Source organism: Rosa rugosa, chromosome 7, assembly GCF_958449725.1.
Source record: "Rosa rugosa chromosome 7, drRosRugo1.1, whole genome shotgun sequence".
Taxonomy (NCBI): domain Eukaryota; kingdom Viridiplantae; phylum Streptophyta; class Magnoliopsida; order Rosales; family Rosaceae; genus Rosa; species Rosa rugosa.
The window spans coordinates 38,143,838-38,166,583 of NC_084826.1; the positions used below are offsets into that span (position 1 = coordinate 38,143,838).

Genomic DNA, 22,746 nt, shown 5'->3' on the forward strand with positions numbered 1-22,746 from the left:
TCTTCGTCAGTTACCTTGACGAATGCACATAACCTGTTTTTCCTTTAACATTATTAAAGTTTTATAAGTATCATGATAAAAAAAAATTAATATTACTATTTTAAATTTAAGAATATTCGTTAAAATAAGCGGATTGAACTAGTGGCCTGGGAATCCGTTAATCCGCTGGATAATCAGATTGGAGGAGAATCTAACTCGTAATTTAAATTCTTTATTTATGATTACTTAGTAGAATTTTATGATAAGAAATATCTAAATTTGTCACGAAGTGTAATCTTATGATCAAAAACTCTCATAAACACCATACAACTGTTTAAAGATTGTGCTCATAAAACATCAATTATTAATTTATTTGTCTAATTGTATCAAACAAAATATACGCGAATACATCATCAATGATGATGGAGTTTCTATCCCATGTACACCAGTGTAGTTTACAGAGATCTCTATATTATCGGAAATTGGTTCTGACGTTGAGGCGTCCGGAACATTTTCATGATACGGATTTTGAGTATCGATGATCAAATTATTCGGTTGTGCCAAAGTCGCTCTCTTTCTACGGCGAGTATCCTTTGAACCTAAAGGCCTCCCATGCTTCCTTGTGGGGGCGGGGGCCGTGGCCTGTGTCGCCACATCACCACCACTGTGGGTAGTTAGTGGCATCATCCCTCAATCCTTCAGAGGCGTCTATCCTTGCAGGCACGTTTGCAGCAGGTATATGTGATCTCGTCACTTTAGCAATATCAAAAAAATGCATAAGCAGTATTATGAGTAGACAAGAGCGCGACATATGACTAGTGTGTTGACGGGTCAACCAATACCATAAAGTATCTAAAAGGTTCACAAGTTGGTTGAATAGGTCCGCAAATATTCCCTTGGATTCTATGTAATAAAGGGATGAGAACTTTTATATCTTTTGCATAGGACGGTCTCGGTTCTAATTTCCTTAAGGGACAGGCTTTGCAAAATGAGCGAGGGGCCTTATAAGCAACTAATGAGGAATATGGTTGGACTGGAATGTCAGATTTAACGTGAGAAGAAAAATTAGAGGTTAGGGCTCCCTTGGTGGCGTCACTGGAAGAGGCAGCGTCAGCGGTGGACAACTGTGGCGTTGGTGGCAGCGGTCTGACTTGCTTCTTGAATTAATTTTTGATTCTTGCTTCTTGTCACTTGAAAGAAAGGATGTCCATGTGAAGTCTACGGATCATCATATCAAGACCAGGATGACCTCACATGTCGTGCCAAAGCTAATATATGTTTGAATCAAAGAGATCTTCTCTTATAAAATCATTGGATTCAATTGCTTGAATAGTGATAACATAAAGCCCACTATAGAGACACATAAGTTTCTCTAAGATGCGCTTTCATCCGCAATCATTAGAGGTGATGTAAAGGAACTCATTCCCGTTTTCACTATGCATTTCCGCCGCATGAAATCCGTTGGTTAGAATATCTTTAAAACTCAATAGGGTCCTATTTGCGCGTAGAGAGCTTCTGTGACATTGATCAAGGTGTCATTGGGCAAAAGGACCAAATTCGATGATCCTGCCATCGTAGTCACAGAGGAATGTGTAGGCAACATCTCCAAAAATAATTGCCGATGACGGAGAATAGTGTGCGTAGTCGCACTATCCGCGAGACAATAAAGTTTTCCATAGTCCATTCCTAAAAGAAAGTCTCAAAATTAAAATAGAGTCTATATATTCATAAAGCCAACGTTGACATCAAAGTTTCTGGCCACGAAAAAATGTAATCCAAATTATCTACTGCAAACAATGGTCGTCGCTTAACTTTTTTCGGTAACTCCAATCCGAATGCAACTAGGTAAGAAGAGGAGAGGTTTTGGTGGAGTAATACTCGCTTTAAATGCTTCTCGCTCCAACTCTTACGTAGATATCACATCCATTTTGGATAAGCCTAGTTGAAGAAAAACTAATACCAAAGGCATCTACTAAAAAATATGGCAAGTGTCTATTACAATCGATCTTGGAAAATAAAAAAACTCTAAATAAAATGTTTCTTCATCGTCACTAGATTTGAAGTCTTTACCCCTCAGGTTGACCTCTTGGTCTTCATGTTCCACGGTGTGAGCTTCTCATGCTTCGCGATACACTTTGTATGCTGCAGCTAGACCTTCAGATGCTGTAAAAATGTGTGCCCAATAACTGAATGCTCTACATCTAATTGAGGCGTGTTTTGTACGTGTGTAGGACGCCCATTAGGGCCGGCGGCAACATCTCTCTTTCCACGGTGGCATCCTCTACTCTGTATCCACTTATTCTGGTGGTTACCTTCCTGACAAAGCGATTTTATGAACCAGGACGTCCGGATAGATCCCTAGATTTAGGGTTTCGCTCGCGGCGTCCTCCCTTAGGGGCGCCATTATAATTGGACTCCGAAATAGGCTTAGTTCCCACAGGTGTCAAATTATAATTCTTCACATGGATATTGTCGTGCTTTTCAGCAACAGACATAGCTCCAATGAGCTCATGAAATCTTGTGATCCGTCTCGCATTCACTTCAATATGATAGTTCTTAACAATCATCAATGCAGAATAGGGAAGGTGGAGAGAGTATTCTCAATCAACATAGTGTCTATGATGTCTCTATCATAGAACTCCATCAAAGATTTGATGACAAAGCTTCCAAATTATAGTCAAGAACAGACTTGAAATCACAGAAGCGAAAATTATGCCATCACACTTCTAAATCCGGAAGTTGACCACGAACATTCCTAAAACACTCCTTGAGTTAGACCCACAGCTTTTTAGCATCTTCTTCATTTAGGTACTTGAATTGAAGAGACTCGTCCATGTGACTTATCATTAGAATGATTGCTTTGGCACAATTGGTCTCCAAAGTATCATAGGCGTTTTTGGTGAGCACATTAGTAGTGCGCTCTTGGATCGCAAATAGGATCTCTTGGGCTTTGAGGTGATTTTAGACATCACAAACCCTCTTGTGATATCCAATGCCCGTTGTGTCAAATGGAGCAAAGTCAAGCTTGTTTAAGTTCGACATCCTGAAAGGAAAAACAAGAACAGGGTTAGTTTCGCAGTTTATAAGCTAACCACAAAAACAATATGAATTTCTGAGCGTAATTCACTACTAAGAAATTCAATTTCTAAGAGATATTGGATTAGATCAAAATGGTGATGTATAATGAAAGTCTATCGTTAAAGCACTCTCAACCAACCAATGTTCGGAGATAGTACGAACCTCCACAGTTCAGCTCAATCCCACGTTATAACAAAGGTGAGAGGTATAAGAAGGGATATAAGAATCCCCGAGTGCAAGAAAGCAGGAATTTTAAATAAAGCAGCAACTTTTATAAAATCTTACCTTGAAAAGTTTGCTTGCGAGGCTAGCGGTGCGGGGTAGTGCTGAGCATAGGCGCAGGCTGGTGTATGAGTGTAGGAGGCACGAAGGTGCACTGCTGGTGAGGCTATTCGCGTGCAGGGGTGCGACAGGAGTGAGTGTGGTGCTGAGTAAGTGCAAGCGAGGACAGATGCTAGCTAATGAGGTAGACAAGGGGAGGGACTAGCGAGGCTAACGGCAAATATTCTGTTTTGGTTTTGTTGTAGGTTTTTGGCTATTTATTCAGGGTTATGGCTTCGTGCTAATAACATATTTTAGAATAAGAGAACTTGAGAGAATACTGAGATACTTTTAATGATAATATGAGCCTATTTATATAAAGGATTTGTACATTCCTTGGAGTACAAAGTATCATAACCATATATTGATTAGGAGATCTAGAATATTCTACCCTATTACAACTAGAAGAATTAATCATGTTTGGACCAGGCACACAAATTGGGTAAATCTCAAAAAGTTATTATGGAAATCTACAAAAACATAAAAAAAAACATAAAAAATTGAGGAATGGGTGAGAAGAAAACTTCACATTCTTATTCTTTCAACAATAACACGTGCATCACACATGCTTATTATGGTAATTTACAAAAAGTATAAAATTGAGGAAGTTAGTAAGAAGAAAACTTTTATGTTCTCATTTTTTCAACAGTAACATGTACATCGCACATGTATAGATAAAAAAATCAAAATTTATACAACTTATTGATAAGAAAATATATTATTGAAAAAAAAAAAACCTACCCACTTTTAGACAGGTAGACACCCACCACCATAGGGTGTTGGCAGTTATAGTTAAATTGTTATTAGAGATGGGCAAGTACGGACGGAGGCCTTATATCCAATGGCGGTAGGGATGCGGAATTCTCGATAATTTTATATTTGGATTGAGGAGGAGATGAGGCGAAGAATGAAGTTGCCATCCCTGGTGTGGCTGTTGATATCTCCCATTCGTTTCACGTCTCTCTTTTTAGGCTCTCCGAAAATGCACGTTACCCGAAGCGTCATCACAGTAAAACTGGTTTGTTACTTATCTACCCCTATCAAGGAACATGTTGTCTGTTATCCGTCTCCGCAGTTTTATCCCTCGTCTGAAAACCAAAGAAAGAAGTCAAAAGAAGAAGAAGAAGAAGTGGGTTTGATTTTGATTCGCGGGAGATATGCAAAACAAGTGTTTTTGGGGGTTTAGAAGCGTGGTTCGGCGGAAGCAAGTTGATTCAGTTCATGTGAAAAGACAGGGAGAGGGCCATCATGAATTGGCTAGGATATTATGTGTCACTGACCTCATTGCCATTGGTAAATCTCTCAATCTAGGAATTGGCTGCTTACTTATGGATTGATCATTGATCCTTCCCCTCCTTTTTTTTTTTAAATTAAAAAAAAAAAAAAATGAATCAGGAGTTGGAGCTACAATAGGTGCTGGAGTGTATGTGCTTGTGGGAACAGTTGCAAGAGAGCAGGCAGGGCCTGCGCTTACCATTTCATTCTTGATTGCTGGGATAGCTGCTGCACTCTCTGCCTTTTGCTATGCAGAGCTTGCTTGTCGCTGTCCGTCTGCTGGCAGTGCTTATCACTATTCCTACATATGTCTTGGAGAAGGTGTTGCTTGGTTCGTTGGTTGGGCTCTTGTTCTAGAATACACTATTGGTGCTTCTGCTGTTGCTCGTGGCATTACCCCAAATCTGGTACCTACCTACCTACTCTTTTTCTTTTCTCATCTGCAATTTCCAGCTTTTATTAATTATGCCTGTTTCTTTCTTTAATTCAGGCCTTGTTTTTTGGAGGTCTGGATAATTTGCCTGCTGTTTTCGCCCGTCACACCATCCCTGTGATTGGTGTCGTGGTTGATCCATCTGCAGCAGTATTAGTTCTTATCGTCACTTTCCTCTTGTGTACAGGAATCAAGGAGGTACTTCTGTTTCCGTATACAATTAATTATTACCAAAAACCAATATAATTGGAAGTTGCATTTTTCTCTTCTTTGTTTTCTTCTTACTAATGCAAAGGACCCAAATTTTCAGAGTTCATTGGTACAGATGATTGTTACATCAGTAAATGTTTTTGTCTTGCTATTCATCTTGATAGTCGGTGGATATTTGGGTTTCAAAAATGGATGGGTTGGATATGAACTTCCCAGCGGGTAATGGCTAACTCCACGGTCTTTAATGACAATTTCCCCCGACTACTCGGCCACCTCACATTTAAATTTAATTTTTCAGGTATTTTCCCTTTGGAATAAATGGGATGTTTACTGGCTCTGCTGTGGTCTTCTTTTCATACATTGGTTTCGATTCAGTTACCAGCACAGCTGAGGAGGTAAGAATTTTGTGTAGCAGATAGTTTCTGTTACATATTTTCATGTACATTTATTGTTGCGTTGGAAATATCTAAGTTATTTCTATTTTTCTAGACTGTATTTAATCTCTCATTTGTGAAATAGAAGCACAATTACAGCATCCAAGTTTTTAAGGTTCTAGTATTTTTGGGTAAAATGAAAATGTCTACAAAAGCAGCTACTTGAGAATGCATTCATGTGGCTGAGCATTAAAATTTGCAGAGTAGTTATATATGTTTTACTGCAATAGAAGCACGGAAAATTTTTAAGGTTCCTTAGTAGTTTAGGGAAATACAAATGTGGCTACATAAGGAAGAGAAACTAGGGACTATTGAGCAAATGTTCATGTGGAAGAGGGTACAATTGTCTTAGTAGTCGTCATGTCTTGCCACAAAAAAAAGCAAGGAAATTTAGCAATGAATTACCAGATGAGACACCCAAGAAATACTTATATGCTTGAGGTTACCTCATAGCTCACGTTGTTAACTTTTGTGATTCATTCCCAAACCCAATAAGTATATGCTGATTAGTTTCAATTAATAAAACTTTCAAGATTGGGTGCCAGTATTCTCTCAAAAAAAAAAAAAAAAGATTGGGTGCCAGTATTTTAATTTTCCCTCCCTTCTTCTCTCTTCTCCCTGTCTATCATTCACTACCTGTCTGTCTGTCTATCTAAGGGTTAACCATGAATTCCTAATCTAAAGTTCCGCTATTGCTGGGTTCATGAATTAAAACATTTTTTTTTTTTTTTTTTTTCTTTTTATATGTCAGGTGAAGAATCCTCAACGGGATCTGCCCCTCGGTATAGCAATATCATTGCTTATATGTTGCATCTTGTATATGCTTCTATCTGTTGTTATTACCGGTTTAGTACCATACTATGCCTTGGATCCAGACACTCCCATCTCCTCAGTATTTGCCGGCTATGGCGTGCAATGGGCAGTGTAAGATTCAACTTGTTTTTGCTGTTACTCCATTCTCCAGCATTGTGAACCTTTTGTTCATAACTATTGTATTAAGATTCATTATTGCAGGTATATTATAACAACTGGAGCAGTTACTGCTCTCTCTGCAAGTTTGTTGGGTTCGATTCTTGCCCAGGTATGAAAGTAGGATCTTCTGTTTGTGATTTAGCATAGTTATGAACCTGTTGCCAGAATAGGGTATTGAAGAATAATTTTTAGAAGTCAAATTATACTTTTTTTGGTGAAGAAAGTCATTTATTCTCAGTTAGAGGTATGTTTAACCATACTGAAGTTTATAGAATAGTATTCTAACTAATCCTTGTACAAGGTAACCTCTGTTATTATAGATCTTAAGTTACCGGTCTTTATTTTTTGATTGCATTGAAATTGTGCAAACCAGAATGCTATTTCTTTTTGTTTGTGACAAGTAATGAGTTAACATTGTGAATCCATTGTGGAAACAGTTGTTCAATTGTGCTCTATATTTAACTCTTCACTCTTCAGGATATTATGTACTAGTTTATCTTCAGGTTTTTTTTTCTTGATTAGAAAGATACTCTGAGGAAGATAATATATCTTTGTTTTCATCTTCAATATCTACTATAAACTTATGCCCGCAACTTTAAATATGCTGTACTATCAATAGAATTTCATTTGTTTTGGTTCACAAGTGGGTATTTGGCTATCAGAAACAAATTTGTTCTCCATTGTATCGAATGAGATTTTCTGTTCCACCTACTAATTGGAAAGCTCTCGCTTTGTTTGATTTTCCAGCCACGGATCCTGATGGCAATGGCCAGAGATGGATTGTTGCCTTCATTTTTTTCAGACATTAATAAAAACACCCATGTTCCTGTGAAGAGCACTGTTGCAACTGGTATCTTTGCAGCAGTTTTGGCATTCTTTATGGATGTTTCACAATTGGCTGCAATGGTAAGTTAAAACTTAAAGTTTTTACTGGAGTTGGTGAAGATGATCACCTTTTCTATATAAATTATGACATCAAATGCATAGAGTCTAGTGACATGACTTGTTATCGTTTTCTTGCTCTTCTAGTTTTATCAATAAATGCATGTAATAGATATCTTTTTGTAACAGTAACTTTTATAGTGCGATAAATCTCTATTATTGTCTTGCTGTTGTAGTCTTATTCTTATATAACTATATATATTGTTCATACAGGTTAGTGTTGGTACCCTTTTTGCATTTACTACCGCAGCAGTTTCAGTCTTGATACTTAGATATGTTCCTCCAGATGAGGTGCCCCTTTCATCATCACTTCAAGAGGCTATTAAGTCAGTATCATCACGATTAAGTTGCAATATTCAAGAAAGTGACAGCAAAAACCTTCAGAATTCTGCCGGCTCATCTGAGAATGAGAGTCACAATCTACATGAAATTGGGGAGGCATTACTCGGCTGTCCTCCGATTGAGAAAAGCATATCACAAGGTAATACTAGTTTACTTGATTTGAAGTCTGGAAAAACAAGTATTGCACTTGAGTTACATAAACTTATGATGTTGTGTTCAAGAAGGGGATGACTCTCACCAAACATGGATGATTGAAAGTTACAGTCTGAATTCTTCTAGGCCCTGAATGTTACAGTCTATAATGAAAATGGCCTCAATTTGAAAAACTAAAGGTTTCTCAATCCAGTCAAATAGGAAATTTTTCATTTTCTGCCAGTTGCATGAGGGCCCATGCTTTAATTTACAGCTTTGATAAGTATTCTTTACTATTGTGACATGAAGAATGACATTAATAATGCTGATATTTTTGAACAAGTATGCAACTTTAAATTGAAATTCTCAGTTAGGGTGGGGTTTTTTTTTTTTTTTTTTTTTTTCATTTGCTGGGCAGGAGGGGTGGGGATTGAATAGAAGACCTGAGTGTTATTGCTTTCATTTTGAGACAAACTATTTATTGGTTCTTGAAAATCCATTTATGATTCGTTCTTCTTTAGTATGTCAAATTTTTTCCTCAGTTTTTAATCCACAGTGTTCTTGACGATGATCCCCCTTTTTTGACTGATAATAATCATACAGTAGATCTAAATGAACAAACAAGGCGAAAAATTGCTTCCTGGACCATAACCTGTCTCTGTATAGGGGTTTTTATCCTTGCATTCGCAGCTTCAGCTAAAGGTCTTTCCAGGTTTGCCTTTTACGGATGTTGATATTTATGTTAATATCATTTTTATGTGGGAATGATTCCACATTCCAATTTAGCTACTTAGACTTCTTGAATTTTTTTATGTTACATGTAATTTGATTGCTTGAATTGCCAGATTTTTTACCAGAGTTTTCTACATAGTTTGTTTGACTTTTGAAGAAGAAACTTTTGCTAGCTAAGCTTGATAGACAATGTTGGTCCATTCTCAAGCAGTTGAAGATTTTTGGGGACTACTTGGAATTTTGTCTAAAATGGCATCGGACCTCTGCTTTCAGTAGATACTGGGTTCAAAACCTCATCTCCCAATTCCCTACGTATTAATTTGCAAGTTGTAGGGCGGGACTACACCTAAATGTTTATCTCAGATCTGTATCTGCCTCCTTGCATATGCTTAATATACATTGTTAAAGCTTAGTTTTAGCATAATATACATCGTTCACAACCGAAGCATTTGTGATCTAGTGGTTGTCTACAACTTCTGGTCTCTTACTTAGTCCTACTTTAATGAAATATGGTTTGCAAAAAGAAATAGTATGGATACAAATTCCCATCCAACTCAATGTCGGTTCCTTTTTGTCATTATTATTTTTCTGTGTACATTGTTTTCAGTTAGAAATAAAAACTCCAAGATTATGCAAGTCATGTTACTTACAGATTTCCAATATCATCTGGATTTGACATTGGTTTCAGTGTGATCCATGAGAAAGTTGGTTATCAATGCGGTAGTTCATGCAACAAAAATCTATCTTTATGCACATAGTTTATATTGACAATATTACACTTAATAGTTTAGAGAACCAGGCTACTTTCTCAATTTCAGAATCCAATGAGTATAAACACACAATAGATTTGACCAATATTCATTAACATTTATCTGTGTCCGCAAATTCAAGAAAGATACGCATGTTTTTAGTTTGGAACTCATACGTGAATGGGGATGAGACTGGGCATAAATATCTATAGTTTCATGTTATTTAGTTTAATGTATGGAAACTCTGTGAAAATTTGTTGCTTGTTCCAGCACTCTTCGTTTCACATTGTGCGGGCTGTGTGGAATTTTCCTGCTTTGCTGCTTGATTGTGCTGTCCTGTATAGGTCAAGATTTTGCAAGGCACAGTTTTGGACACACCGGAGGTAAGAGTTGATTTATTATTGATATGGTATCGTCAGTGTTGATGGATCCATCTAAAGTCTTGAATCTCTGGAACTTTTCTTCTCTAATTTCTCTGCTAGTATTGAGAGTGGACTTTATTGGCTAAAGTTTAAGCAAACAATTAATTAAATTCGATATAGATTTTAGAATTTTGGGAACCTTCTCTGTCTTTCAAAATTGAAAAATCCAATATATGTTTAGTTGTTCTTGGAGTGGTAAAATGCAGTGCATGGAATTAGTAAGTCTTGTGTAGTTGATAAATTAATATTTGAATTATTTGATGTGGTTGTTCTTTGATGAATAGGCAAAAAAGGCTGAGGTGTATTTCATAAGCTGTTGACGATCACTTTTTGTCTGCTTCTCAGGTTTCACTTGCCCATTTGTTCCATTCTTACCTGCTGCTTGCATTCTCATAAATACTTACTTACTTATTGATCTTGGGTGAGTTCCCTCCCTAGCATACATAACTAACTGACTGCATATGCAAACACAGAAGGGGAAAAACTCAGCTGTGAATTTTGAGATATATATCATAATAACTACTAATTATGTGTTTCACATGTACCTCTTAGAGCTGCGACATGGATCCGCGCCTCTGTATGGTTTGCCATAGGAGGATTGACATATTTATTTTATGGCCGGACGCATAGTTCACTTTCGAATGCAATTTATGTTCCCTTGGCTTATGCTGATGAAATCTATCGTTCCGACTCGCAACATCATCTGACCTAGCCTTTGTACAAGGCCTGAGGCGAGAAGTGTGTTTTGTTGTATTAAAGTCTGGACAGGCACAGTCGTCTCATCGTATACTAGTGCATGTAGTAGTGTTCTTGATGTGCTATGGCAACTGTTGTGGAGAAACATGTAATAGCTAAGATTGTATCTCATCCTCTTTGAAATGTCAAAGGTAGGTCGTAGAGAAAACGTGTACATTCTTATCTAACATTTCCATAATAATAAATATCTATAACCACAACACAGGAGCTCTTGACTGAATAAATTAAACGGCCTCTCGTACAAAATTTAACATACGATTTCAAAACTCTTCTAATTAACATAAAGAAATACTACTACAGTAAACTATCTGCTGGGTCGGCCGGAGTTGGTATCTCAGGTGGAGGCGCGACTGCTTTGGTGGCTGACTGAGGTGCAGCTAGGGTTTTCTCTAGATGGGTCTCTTGGGCTGTTAGTTGGGCTTGGAGTGTGGCTGCTAATTTTTGGGCTTGACCTAGGCCTGGAACAAGGTTCTTTGGGCTTGGTCTCAAGTTCTAGGCTAATTTGGGATAAATCATCGGCAAAGAAGCTCAAGCCTTTTAGGAAAGAGGAGAAATTGGTGAATGGATTACCGGAATTCACCGTGGTGGAGGCAGTTCATGGTTCCAACCCATCACTGGGTAAGGAACCAATAGTTGTTGGATAGGTTGATCCTAGTTACTATTGTCTATGCTGGTAGAGGTACCTCTATGCGTCTTGTGGAAGTACTTGGTTTTAACATACCACAATTGCGTGCTCGGCGTGTGAGACTAAGTAGAATAGATTACCTGCAAGGCGAGGTGTTTGTATGTGGCATAGACTACTCAGAGCATAAATGTTTTATTGGAGTAGTCTTCTGTACTATTTCTTAATCTATGAACGGAGCATACTATTGGTATGTCTCAAATTTGATCAAAAAAAAAAAAAAACTATACGATTATCCTCTACTCGGGGCAAAACAAGAAATCAAAGAGCTCCATACCTGACGCTTTTAATTTAAGCGAGAACTGCGGAGCCTAGGTTTTTCGACTTAGGGTTTTCCGGTTCTTTGTAGTGCCGCCGGCCGGCTTCAGGAGGTGTCTCGTCCACCTTGTTTGTGTTTCAACATGAATATTTTGATTTGGAATTGCCAGGGTATTGTGAACAGAAGGACCAGGCATGCCCTTAAGCTGCTTATACAAAAACATCGCATAAGTCTTGTCTTCCTCAGCGAGACTCACTGTACAAAGGACCAGCATCAATCCCTTCGCCGTTTTGTTGGTCTGCCTCATATTGCTCACTTCGATCGTGTGGAGCGATCGGGGGGCCTCGCTTTGCTCTGGGATGATTCTATTTCGGTTAGGGTTCAAGATGTGGAGAGGTATTATATTGATGCTTTCGTTCAAGCTCCTAACGAGGTGGAATGGAGGTTTACTGGATTTTATGGTCATCCTGAAACCGGCCAACGTCATCTGTCTTGGGATTTATTACGATCTCTGGTCCGGAACCTGGGAGAGAGATGGGTAGTTGCCGGGGATTTCAATGAGATTATGGAGTTGGGTGAGAAGTCTGGTGGCAGACTGCGTAGTCAGAGTCAGATGCAGGCTTTTCGACAAGCTCTTTCAGATTGTAACCTCAAGGATATGGGGGCTGCTGGAGGTCTGTTTACGTGGTGTGATTCCAATACGAAAGAGCGGTTAGATAGAGGTACTTGTTCACCGGCCTGGATATCGGAATTTAGTTTTTCTCGTGTGATCAATCTTCATCCCAGTCGGTCGGACCACACTCCTCTCCTGTTGGAGGTCCGAAAGGAGCAGCTGAGATTTGAGCAGTTTCGACGCCAGTTCCGTTTTGAAGAGATGTGGTGTGCCCATGAGGGTTTCCCAGCCAAAGTGGAGGAGGCTTGGGGAATTCCATATGGTGGGGAGCTGATAGGAGCATTTTAATGTGGTATTTTAATAGTTAATTCCTCACATTTTGCTTAGTTAATTCCTTAACGAATCGATTTTTAACTCAATTTCTATTTTCTTAGGTACATTGGAGTAAATGATGGTGAAATGAGCATTAGGTCCACACTTACCTATAAATGGTGGAGAAAAATGGAAATGTACTAAAATGTCAATTTTACACATTTTCCTACTCCGGCTAGGAGAAACCAAGCCAAGCAAGGAAGAAGGAGCGGCCGCCTGACCAAATGAACTCCAAATGAGCTGAAACTTTCCAGATCCATTCTAGACATCCTAAGGATCGTTTCTTATGAAGAGTGCCAGAGCTAGAATTGAGTGGAAGGCCTTCAAACAATCAGCCCAATTTCCCGCAGAAGCAAAACTGGAAAACTGGACCCGTAAGGAGTCCAGCAGCATTTTCGGCCCAACCACATGGAATAAAAATCTGAAATTTTACCAGGGTGATCTACACTCATAATGGAACATTTTTTATGAAGAGGTCATAGTGAAATTGGGAATGCTTGTTGGAGAAATAATTGAAGGAATAAAGGGGCAGAAACTGATCTAAAAACAGCTCAACACCACATGTTCAAGTTTCCTACCCACATGAAGAAAGCTAGATGCTTTTCTCTTTTTCCTTGGATATATTTTTCTGCTCCAATAGATCATCATCACTTCCATACTTCTACACCTTCATGCCTTGCTTTCATTTCATCATTACTCCATCTTTTCCATATTTTACAAACCACTTTCATTATTTTTCTTCCATTTATCATTTCACTCTTCTTTTTCTTCCCTATATAAACACCTTCTCCTCTCACTCTAAAAATTCCTTCATCCATTTCATCTTCTTTGTCTCTCCATTTCCATTCCATTTTTCTCTCCATTCTCTAGTTGCAAAATTCTGCGTTTTCAAGTAAGAAGAAGAAGAAGAAGAAGAAGCCGGGAATATCATATCCTCCATCGTCCACCTTGAAGGCTTGCTTCCAAGATTCAAGATTTCAACGTTTCAAGCACTCCATCTCCATCTCCAACTCACGGTGTAATTCATTCTTTTTCCTTATTTAATTTCGTAGGAATTTGTTTCTAGTTAACAATAACATTAAGGGCAAAGTTTAAGCCCAATTTCTATGTTTGAATAAAAATTGTGATTTCTTTATGTTGATTTTTATGTTGCTTATGTGAGATTGCTTAATTGATTTTGGATTATGGAAAACTTTTATATGTATGTGTTCTTTGATGGCCAACTTAGGATATATGCATGTAATTGGTGCTAGATTTAAGTAGTAATGGCTTTGGACAAAAGTCGAAATCAATTAAGGAGGATTGCAAATAGATGGACTTTTTCATACTAGGTTGTGCACTTTGGTTGACATCCTTTCTTTGTTCTTCATGCATTGAATGTGTTCTTGATTAGCTAGTTTTCTAGACTATGATTGCATGTTCAATAGGTTTAATTTAGGTGCTTTCACTTAGATTAAATATTCAAGGAAAGTAAAATATGGGAAATCATTTGCTTCGAATGTTTCACATGGTCAACTTATTTCTCATGACATAGATAATCAACTATAGGAATTGTAATTGGATTTCATTCATATGATTGTAGTTTTGATCTTTGTTTCTTGTGTTCCACCCTTGTATATGTGTTTTTACACTTTCTTTATTTCATTTAATTTTAATTCCAATTCTATAATCTCAAAACCCCCCTTTTTATATTAACTTGTATATATTTTTATTCTTTATTTTATTTTTGTACATAATACTTTTTACTTTATTATTTTAATTCTTTCTTTATTTGTTTTTTTTGACAATGACAGGTGTACCCTCAATCCCCGGAATAGAACGATCCCTATTTGCTTATACTACTAACGATGTTTTCAGGGTTAAATTATGCGCTTGCTTTGAGCGTATCAATTTTTGGCGCCGTTGCCGGGGATTGAAAAATCAATTGTTTTTGTTTTTAATTAGCGTATAAATTTTTGGCGCCGTTGCCGGGGATTGAAAAATCACTTGTTTTGTTTATAATTGTTGTATATAAACTGTTTGATACTTAGTTTAAATTAACTAGGTTGTTTTTTTTTTTTTTTTTTTTATTGTTGAATACGAGTTTAATTGTGAGTTGTAAATTAAAGAAGGAATAGGTGAAGTCGTGTTTATTAATATTGGCCTAAACCCCTTATTGGTACCTAGTTCAGGTCCCTTAAGGTTGAGGGCGGCCTTTATTAACATTCATTGAACTGTCTAACACACTTAGGACCTTTTACATCCTAGTAAGAATATCCTATGTGAGATGGTGTCTAGGAAGGGGATAACGTTCATGACGGGTTTTTGAATCCAGAAGTGCTTATAAATGGGCTTAGCTCATGCCAAAATGGATTTTTCCTCTCGTGTTCACCCTCCCCTACCTGGCCATTTCAGTAAGGTTGCCCAACGGATGTAGGAGGGACTTTGTGTCTAGACGACTATACTTGGGCCGCACGTCCACTTGATTTACCGCTTGGAATTAGATTTGATATCAATAATGTTTATAACAAAAGAAATACTTGTGCATACTCTTTACGTGTAAATTATTTTGTTGTTTCACACTTTATACTTGTAAAAATACTTTTTACGTTTTATACTCACTTGTGTACTTAACTTGTGTCTTATGTACAAAATACTTGTTAATTATACTTGTAGTTTGTAATTCATAGTTACTTGTTTATTTTTTTTGTATTTCTTTGTTAATATTAAGTTACTAACTTTATTTAATGTAGGTACCGTCTGGCTGCAAGACGTAAAATACAAGCGCTGCTTGGGAGGCAACCCAATTCAGAATATAATCAGATTTGCTTTCTCTTCCCCTTTTACTCCTCCATTTTCTTTTTGTTTTAGTAGTTATTTTCGTAAATTCCATCCCTATATGCTTACTTATTTCATTGCATGCTTTTAATTGATTACATTGAGGATAATGCAATATTTAAGTGTGGGGGAAGGGATTTATATTTTTGTCTTTCATTTTTGAATCCTATAAATATTTTTGTCTTTCATTTTGAGTCCTATAAATATTTTTGAGTCCTTTATTTTAAAAAAAAAAATAATAATAATAAAAAATAAAAATAAAATAAAAATAAAATAAAAATAAAATAAAATGCATTCATTCAGTCTTATTAAATTCAGCTTTTTTACAAAAAAAAAAAAAATAAATAAAAAAAAATAATAAAAAAAAAATAAAAAAAAATAAAAAAATATCTCCCAAATTGTATATTTTGTATTTCTTAGTTAATTATAGTTACTAACTTTCTAATTTCTATTCTGTCTGGCTGAAAGACGTTAAACTCAAGCGCTGCTTGGGAGGCAACCCAATTCAGAAGTAGCTGTGAAGGAGTCTACCTACACAGATTTGCTTTCTCTTTCCCTATCTCTTTTTATTTTTTAATTTTTTATCTTTTGTTTTTATTTTAGGATTTATTTTCATAAATGTCTTCTATCTATGCTTATTTGTTTCATTGCATGCTTATGATTGATTACATTGAGGACAATGCAATATTTAAGTGTGGGGGAAGGGATTTATATTTGAGTCTTTTATTTTGAGTCATATATATTGGAAAATACAAAAAAATCGAAAAATGTCAAAAATTAAAAAAATTTCGTTGATTTTATTTATTGAGTCTTAGTCCTTTGTTTTTATTTTTGAGTCATAGGATGCCCTTTTAACTGTCTAGGATGAGCTTATATCTCTGAAATTAAGGCTAAAAGAGGATCACAAGATTGGGATAATATTTGATGATATTCTTTGGTTAATTATGATTTATGAAAAGCATATGAATGTGTAGTAGATATGGTGCATGCGTAACTTTGGTACAGAATATGAACATGTGGATGATAAGTTATGATTCATAATAACCCTTGTGAGAATTTGAGCCATGTGCCCTTTCTTTGTTGAGTGATTAATGAAAAAAAAAAAATGAATTATACTCTTATTTTCTTGGCGATGATTCTGTTGATCTCATTATTCTTTCATCTTGATTGATTACATGCCATAGATTAAGTTTAATGGACTAGAGAATGCTAGAATTCGCTCTTGTGCTTGTTGAGACGTTTTGTCAATACATGGCCCTGATTCTGGAAAGGATAGAGGCACCTAGGAACTAACATCATTGCCAAATAAGCATGTGTCCCTATTTGTGCCCGTCGTGGGACCCCCTTAGATAAACCCCTTTGAGCCTACATTAAGCCTTTTCTTTCATCACCCTAAAAATCCTTAACCCCTGAACCTTAGTATAGTTATAATCCTACCCTTTGTTCTAAAAACTTAGTGGAGCTATCTTTTGAGACTTACTACATGATGGTGACAAGGATTGAGAAGAGGTGAAAATTCAAGTGTGGGGGTAGACTTGTCCATGAAAAAAAAAAAAAAAAAAATGTATGTATTGCCGTGAAAAAAAAAAAAAAAAAAAAAAAAAAGAATGTTTATGGATTTTAGTCCCCCATACTTGGTGAGTTTGGAGATTGTTTTGAATTGAAGGCCCACTATCGAAAAATTTGGTCTTTGTCCAATTCACTAGAATCAAAGGGAGTTTAGAATGAAGATGAAGACATTAAGCCCTTTTATAAAGCCTCATGGGTATGACGTTATGCCTTGGTGGATTTCTAGAAGTCTCTCTACATCAACATGAGCTCTGCTAGGTTTTTAGGATACTTTGTTAAAATTCCTTACCCTTTCATTTCTTAAAACCTTGAGCCTTAGCCCCATTACAACCTTTGAGAAGACCTTCTTGATCCTTAAGATGGGACAGCCTTTGATGTGGAGATGAGTTACAAGAGTTGAACATATGACTTGGGTCCATTCGTGCAAGTAGTTGATATCTTTCATGAGATCTTTTAAAAAAATTATATTCACAAAGTGCTTTTTGTTTCTTATATATGTGAGCTATTTGATTGCCTCAAAATATTTTCTCTCACATATAATTGAGTGATTATAAGCTTTTAAGCATGAGCCTTGAATCTGAGAGAAGAAAGAGTGATATATCCATGTGAGGTTTGAATCATGACTTGTTTGAAATATGTTGAGCTCCACTCACCACCATTGTTTACTCCCAAGTCTTACATGCTTATATGTGGATTATATTTTGTAATTAGCTCTTGAATATCTTGATGATGTGATTCTTGGTTAAGTGCTAATCTTGGTGACTTGAAAGTATGAGATTTCTGAGACAATATGTTAAAGGGCAATAGAGATCTTTGTGATGTCAACATCATGGTCTTTGTCTTTGAATTTACTCTTTTATGTGTGACGTTTTTTTTTTCTTTGTGTTTTGCTTTGTGTTTTACGTTTTTGGTTTCTTTGAGTCTTTGTGTTTTTGTTTCCATACTTAGTCATTTTTTTCGTTGGTTTCTTTGTTTTGTGTCATAGTCTTTTTGGTTTGTTAGTTTTTGATTTTGCTAAGGGACTAGCAAAAGCTAAGTGTGGGGGAATTTGATAGGAGCATTTTAATGTGGTATTTTAATAGTTAATTCCTCACATTTTGCTTAGTTAATTCCTTAACGAATCGATTTTTAACTCAATTTCTATTTTCTTAGGTACATTGGAGTAAATGATGGTGAAATGAGCATTAGGTCCACACTTACCTATAAATGGTGGAGAAAAATGGAAATGTACTAAAATGTCAATTTTACTCATTTTCCTACTCCGGCTAGGAGAAACCAAGCCAAGCAAGGAAGAAGGAGCGGCCGCCTGACCAAATGAACTCCAAATGAGCTGAAACTTTCCAGATCCATTCTAGACATCCTAAGGATCGTTTCTTATGAAGAGTGCCAGAGCTAGAATTGAGTGGAAGGCCTTCAAACAATCAGCCCAATTTCCCGCAGAAGCAAAACTGGAAAACTGGACCCGTAAGGAGTCCAGCAGCATTTTCGGCCCAACCACATGGAATAAAAATCTGAAATTTTACCAGGGTGATCTACACTCATAATGGAACATTTTTTATGAAGAGGTCATAGTGAAATTGGGAATGCTTGTTGGAGAAATAATTGAAGGAATAAAGGGGCAGAAACTGATCTAAAAACAGCTCAACACCACATGTTCAAGTTTCCTACCCACATGAAGAAAGCTAGATGCTTTTCTCTTTTTCCTTGGATATATTTTTCTGCTCCAATAGATCATCATCACTTCCATACTTCTACACCTTCATGCCTTGCTTTCATTTCATCATTACTCCATCTTTTCCATATTTTACAAACCACTTTCATTATTTTTCTTCCATTTATCATTTCACTCTTCTTTTTCTTCCCTATATAAACACCTTCTCCTCTCACTCTAAAAATTCCTTCATCCATTTCATCTTCTTTGTCTCTCCATTTCCATTCCATTTTTCTCTCCATTCTCTAGTTGCAAAATTCTGCGTTTTCAAGTAAGAAGAAGAAGAAGAAGAAGAAGCCGGGAATATCATATCCTCCATCGTCCACCTTGAAGGCTTGCTTCCAAGATTCAAGATTTCAACGTTTCAAGCACTCCATCTCCATCTCCAACTCACGGTGTAATTCATTCTTTTTCCTTATTTAATTTCGTAGGAATTTGTTTCTAGTTAACAATAACATTAAGGGCAAAGTTTAAGCCCAATTTCTATGTTTGAATAAAAATTGTGATTTCTTTATGTTGATTTTTATGTTGCTTATGTGAGATTGCTTAATTGATTTTGGATTATGGAAAACTTTTATATGTATGTGTTCTTTGATGGCCAACTTAGGATATATGCATGTAATTGGTGCTAGATTTAAGTAGTAAAGGCTTTGGACAAAAGTCGAAATCAATTAAGGAGGATTGCAAATAGATGGACTTTTTCATACTAGGTTGTGCACTTTGGTTGACATCCTTTCTTTGTTCTTCATGCATTGAATGTGTTCTTGATTAGCTAGTTTTCTAGACTATGATTGCATGTTCAATAGGTTTAATTTAGGTGCTTTCACTTAGATTAAATATTCAAGGAAAGTAAAATATGGGAAATCATTTGCTTCGAATGTTTCACATGGTCAACTTATTTCTCATGACATAGATAATCAACTATAGGAATTGTAATTGGATTTCATTCATATGATTGTAGTTTTGATCTTTGTTTCTTGTGTTCCACCCTTGTATATGTGTTTTTACACTTTCTTTATTTCATTTAATTTTAATTCCAATTCTATAATCTCAAAACCCCCCTTTTTATATTAACTTGTATATATTTTTATTCTTTATTTTATTTTTGTACATAATACTTTTTACTTTATTATTTTAATTCTTTCTTTATTTGTTTTTTTTGACAATGACAGGTGTACCCTCAATCCCCGGAATAGAACGATCCCTATTTGCTTATACTACTAACGATGTTTTCAGGGTTAAATTATGCGCTTGCTTTGAGCGTATCAGGAGCCTATGCTTCAGCTGTGCCGCAAAGTAAAAGGTTTGGGGACTCATCTTTTGGAGTGGGATCGAACTATTTTCCGTAGTAGAAGAGAGGAAGTGGAAGGGGTACGGGCACAACTGGATGCTCTTCTCCAGAAACCTTTCGACCAAAATGATCATGCCCTCAAGCTGCAACTTTCGCAAAGATTGAATGAGTTGATGTCCATTGATGAGACGTATTGGAGGCAACGGTCTAGAGCGGTTTGGCTTCGGGATGGTGATCGGAACTCCCGTTTCTTTCATAAGAAAGCATCGAACAGACGGCAAAGAAACAAAATTAAAGGCCTTTTCGATATCAATGGAGTATGGCAAGAGTCCACGGCCGATATAGATGGGGTTGTGTTGGATTACTTTCAGCATATTTTCAGCTCCCAACCACAGGATTTGGAGGCTCAAAACTTGGTTCTTCAGACAATTGAGCCTCGTGTCTCAGCAGACATGAATGCCATCTTATTGGCTCCCTACAGCTTGGAAGAAGTTCGTATAGCGTTATTTCAGATGCATCCTTCGAAAGCGCCAGGACCGGATGGTCTCTCACCTTTCTTTTTTCAGAAATATTGGGACTTAGTTGGGCAAGAGGTCAGTAATGCGGTGATTTCAATGTTAACTCATTCGGAAATTCCCCCTGACTTGAATTTCACCTATGTCGCCCTCATTCCAAAGATTAAAGAAGTTGTGAATATGTCCCATCTTCGGCCTATTGCGTTATGCAATGTCATTTATAAAATTGCTTCAAAAGCTATTGCTAACCGACTGAAAAGTTTCTTGTCAGATATTATTTCTCCTCAACAGAGTGCGTTTGTTCCAAATCGGCTTATTTCTGATAATACTTTGGTAGCGTCAGAGCTAGCCCATTACATGCACAGGTTGAGGCGTGGACATGACGGTTTTTTGGCTCTTAAATTGGATATCAGTAAAGCTTACGACAGACTGGAATGGGGTTTCTTGCAGAGAATCATGTTGAAAATGGGGTTTGCGGAGGAATGGGTGGACCTGATTATGTCTTGCCTTTCTACGGTGCGTTATTCTTTCCTTGTTAATGGTACACCTAGGGGTTATGTGACACCGCAGCGTGGGTTGCGACAAGGAGACCCATTGTCCCCCTACTTGTTTTTATTATGTGCAGAGGGCCTGTCCGCTCTTATTTCCCACGGAGTTTCTAGTGGTCAATGGCAGGGGCTACGTATTTGTGATGGTGCCCCTATTATCAGTCATCTATTGTTTGCAGACGACAGTATGCTTTATTCTATTGCTACGCCTCAGGATTGCGCCATGATTAGGGATTTGCTAAATATTTATGAAAGGGCCTCTGGGCAACAGGTGAACCTACAGAAGAGTAATGTTGTTTTCAGTGGGAGTGTTTTACCGCCTTTGAGAGACAATATGGCTCAAATCCTGGGGGTTCAGGTGGTGGAGAAGCATGATAAGTATTTGGGGATTCTGACCCTTATTGGTAGATCCAAGTCAGAAACTTTTGCTTATATTAAAGATAACCTGTCAAAAAAATTGACAGGTTGGAGATCCAAATTGCTTAGTGCTGCCGGTAGAGAAATCTTAATCAAGGTGGTGGCTCAGGCTCTACCACTGTATACCATGAATTGCTACCTACTCCCTCAGAATCTTATTCAGGAACTCCACCAGCTTTGTGCACAGTTTTGGTGGGGCAGTACGGACGACAAGAAAGCTATGCATTGGCGGGCTTGGGATGACCTCTGTAAACCTAAAAGTATGGGAGGTATGGGTTTCCGACATCTTTTCGCTTTTAACTTGGCTATGTTAGCCAAGCAAGGGTGGCGGTTACTCCAATATCCTGACTCCCTGATCGGTCAACTTTTTAAAGCTATTTACTTCCCCCACAGTAACTTTTGGGAAGCTGAGCTAGGTTCCCAACCATCTTTTGCATGGCGAAGTATCTTGCAAGGCCGAGACATACTTAAAGCGGGCATTAAACGTCACATTGGGAATGGTTTGTCTACCAATATATGGCGGGATCCGTGGTTGATGGGTGAGGATTTGGGTGCTTACTACTCGAGTCGAGCAACTTTCGTTGCTGATCTTCTCATCTCTCCAGGTGTGTGGAATGTTACTCTTTTATCTGAACTTTTTCCTGATTCTATTGTTCAGAAGATCCTCACTCTTCCTCTTAGTCCTCGGGTTCATGAGGATAGATGGATTTGGGGTGCAGATACAAAAGGCCAGTTCACGGTAAAGTCGGCCTACCATGTAGCTAGGAATAGGATTCTTGATGATGTTTCATCCATACCGAATCCAAGTGCTACTCTTTGGCGTCAGCTGTGGAAAGCTCAGGTTCCAAGCAGTGTGAAGATATGTGCTTGGAAAGCAGCCTCTAACATTCTTCCTACTCGGGGTCGGCTTAGTGAACGTGGTGTTGATATAGACACCCAATGCCCACTTTGTGACGAAGAAGTTGAAACTCCTCTCCATGCAACTCGTGACTGTCCCCATGCTACAAGTTTGATTCAGGGTGCCATTATTCCCCTTGTTTCGGCCCCTTCCACTGTAGCAGATTGGCTCACAGTTGTTTCAGCGACATCTCCTCATCATTTTGCCTCTTTGTTGATGATTTTGTGGGCTACTTGGAGGAATAGAAATGCTAAAGTTTGGGGAGGTGATTTTAAGC

At 37.4% G+C, this 22,746-nt stretch overlaps 1 protein-coding gene and 1 long non-coding RNA gene across 7 annotated transcripts; both read left to right on the plus strand.

Moving 5' to 3' along the window:
* The first annotated feature begins 4,201 nt into the window (after positions 1-4,201).
* Positions 4,202-10,979, plus strand: LOC133720833 (cationic amino acid transporter 4, vacuolar). Of its 6 annotated transcripts, none has more exons than XM_062147312.1 (13): positions 4,203-4,671; positions 4,774-5,060; positions 5,144-5,284; positions 5,397-5,515; positions 5,595-5,691; positions 6,482-6,654; positions 6,745-6,811; positions 7,450-7,608; positions 7,858-8,125; positions 8,722-8,830; positions 9,870-9,982; positions 10,367-10,442; positions 10,574-10,979. In XM_062147312.1, the coding sequence occupies exons 1-13, from the start codon at positions 4,536-4,538 to the stop codon at positions 10,731-10,733; spliced, it is 1,905 nt and encodes a 634-aa protein (XP_062003296.1). In that variant the 5' UTR covers positions 4,203-4,535; the 3' UTR covers positions 10,734-10,979. The 6 variants fall into 6 exon arrangements, 3 of the variants coding, with proteins under 3 accessions (XP_062003296.1, XP_062003297.1, XP_062003298.1); XM_062147313.1 differs by having other exon boundaries at positions 8,725-8,830; XR_009851989.1 differs by lacking the exon at positions 10,574-10,979 and having other exon boundaries at positions 4,202-4,671; positions 8,725-8,820; positions 10,367-10,443.
* A 1,689-nt stretch (positions 10,980-12,668) lies between these two features.
* LOC133723560 (uncharacterized) lies at positions 12,669-20,074 on the plus strand. The gene is made up of 3 exons (XR_009853114.1): positions 12,669-13,721; positions 14,497-19,197; positions 19,973-20,074. It is a non-coding gene; the product is annotated as an uncharacterized LOC133723560 (long non-coding RNA).
* The last annotated feature ends 2,672 nt before the right edge of the window (positions 20,075-22,746 follow it).

Coding starts and splice junctions, on each gene's coding strand:
- LOC133720833 (XM_062147312.1), top strand. CDS start 4,536: ATGCAAAACAAGTGTTTTTGGGGGTTTAGAAGCGTGGTTCGGCGGAAG. Junction 6,812..7,449: donor TGGGTTCGATTCTTGCCCAG/GTATGAAAGTAG, acceptor TTGATTTTCCAG/CCACGGATCCTGATGGCAAT. Junction 9,983..10,366: donor CAGTTTTGGACACACCGGAG/GTAAGAGTTGAT, acceptor TCTGCTTCTCAG/GTTTCACTTGCCCATTTGTT.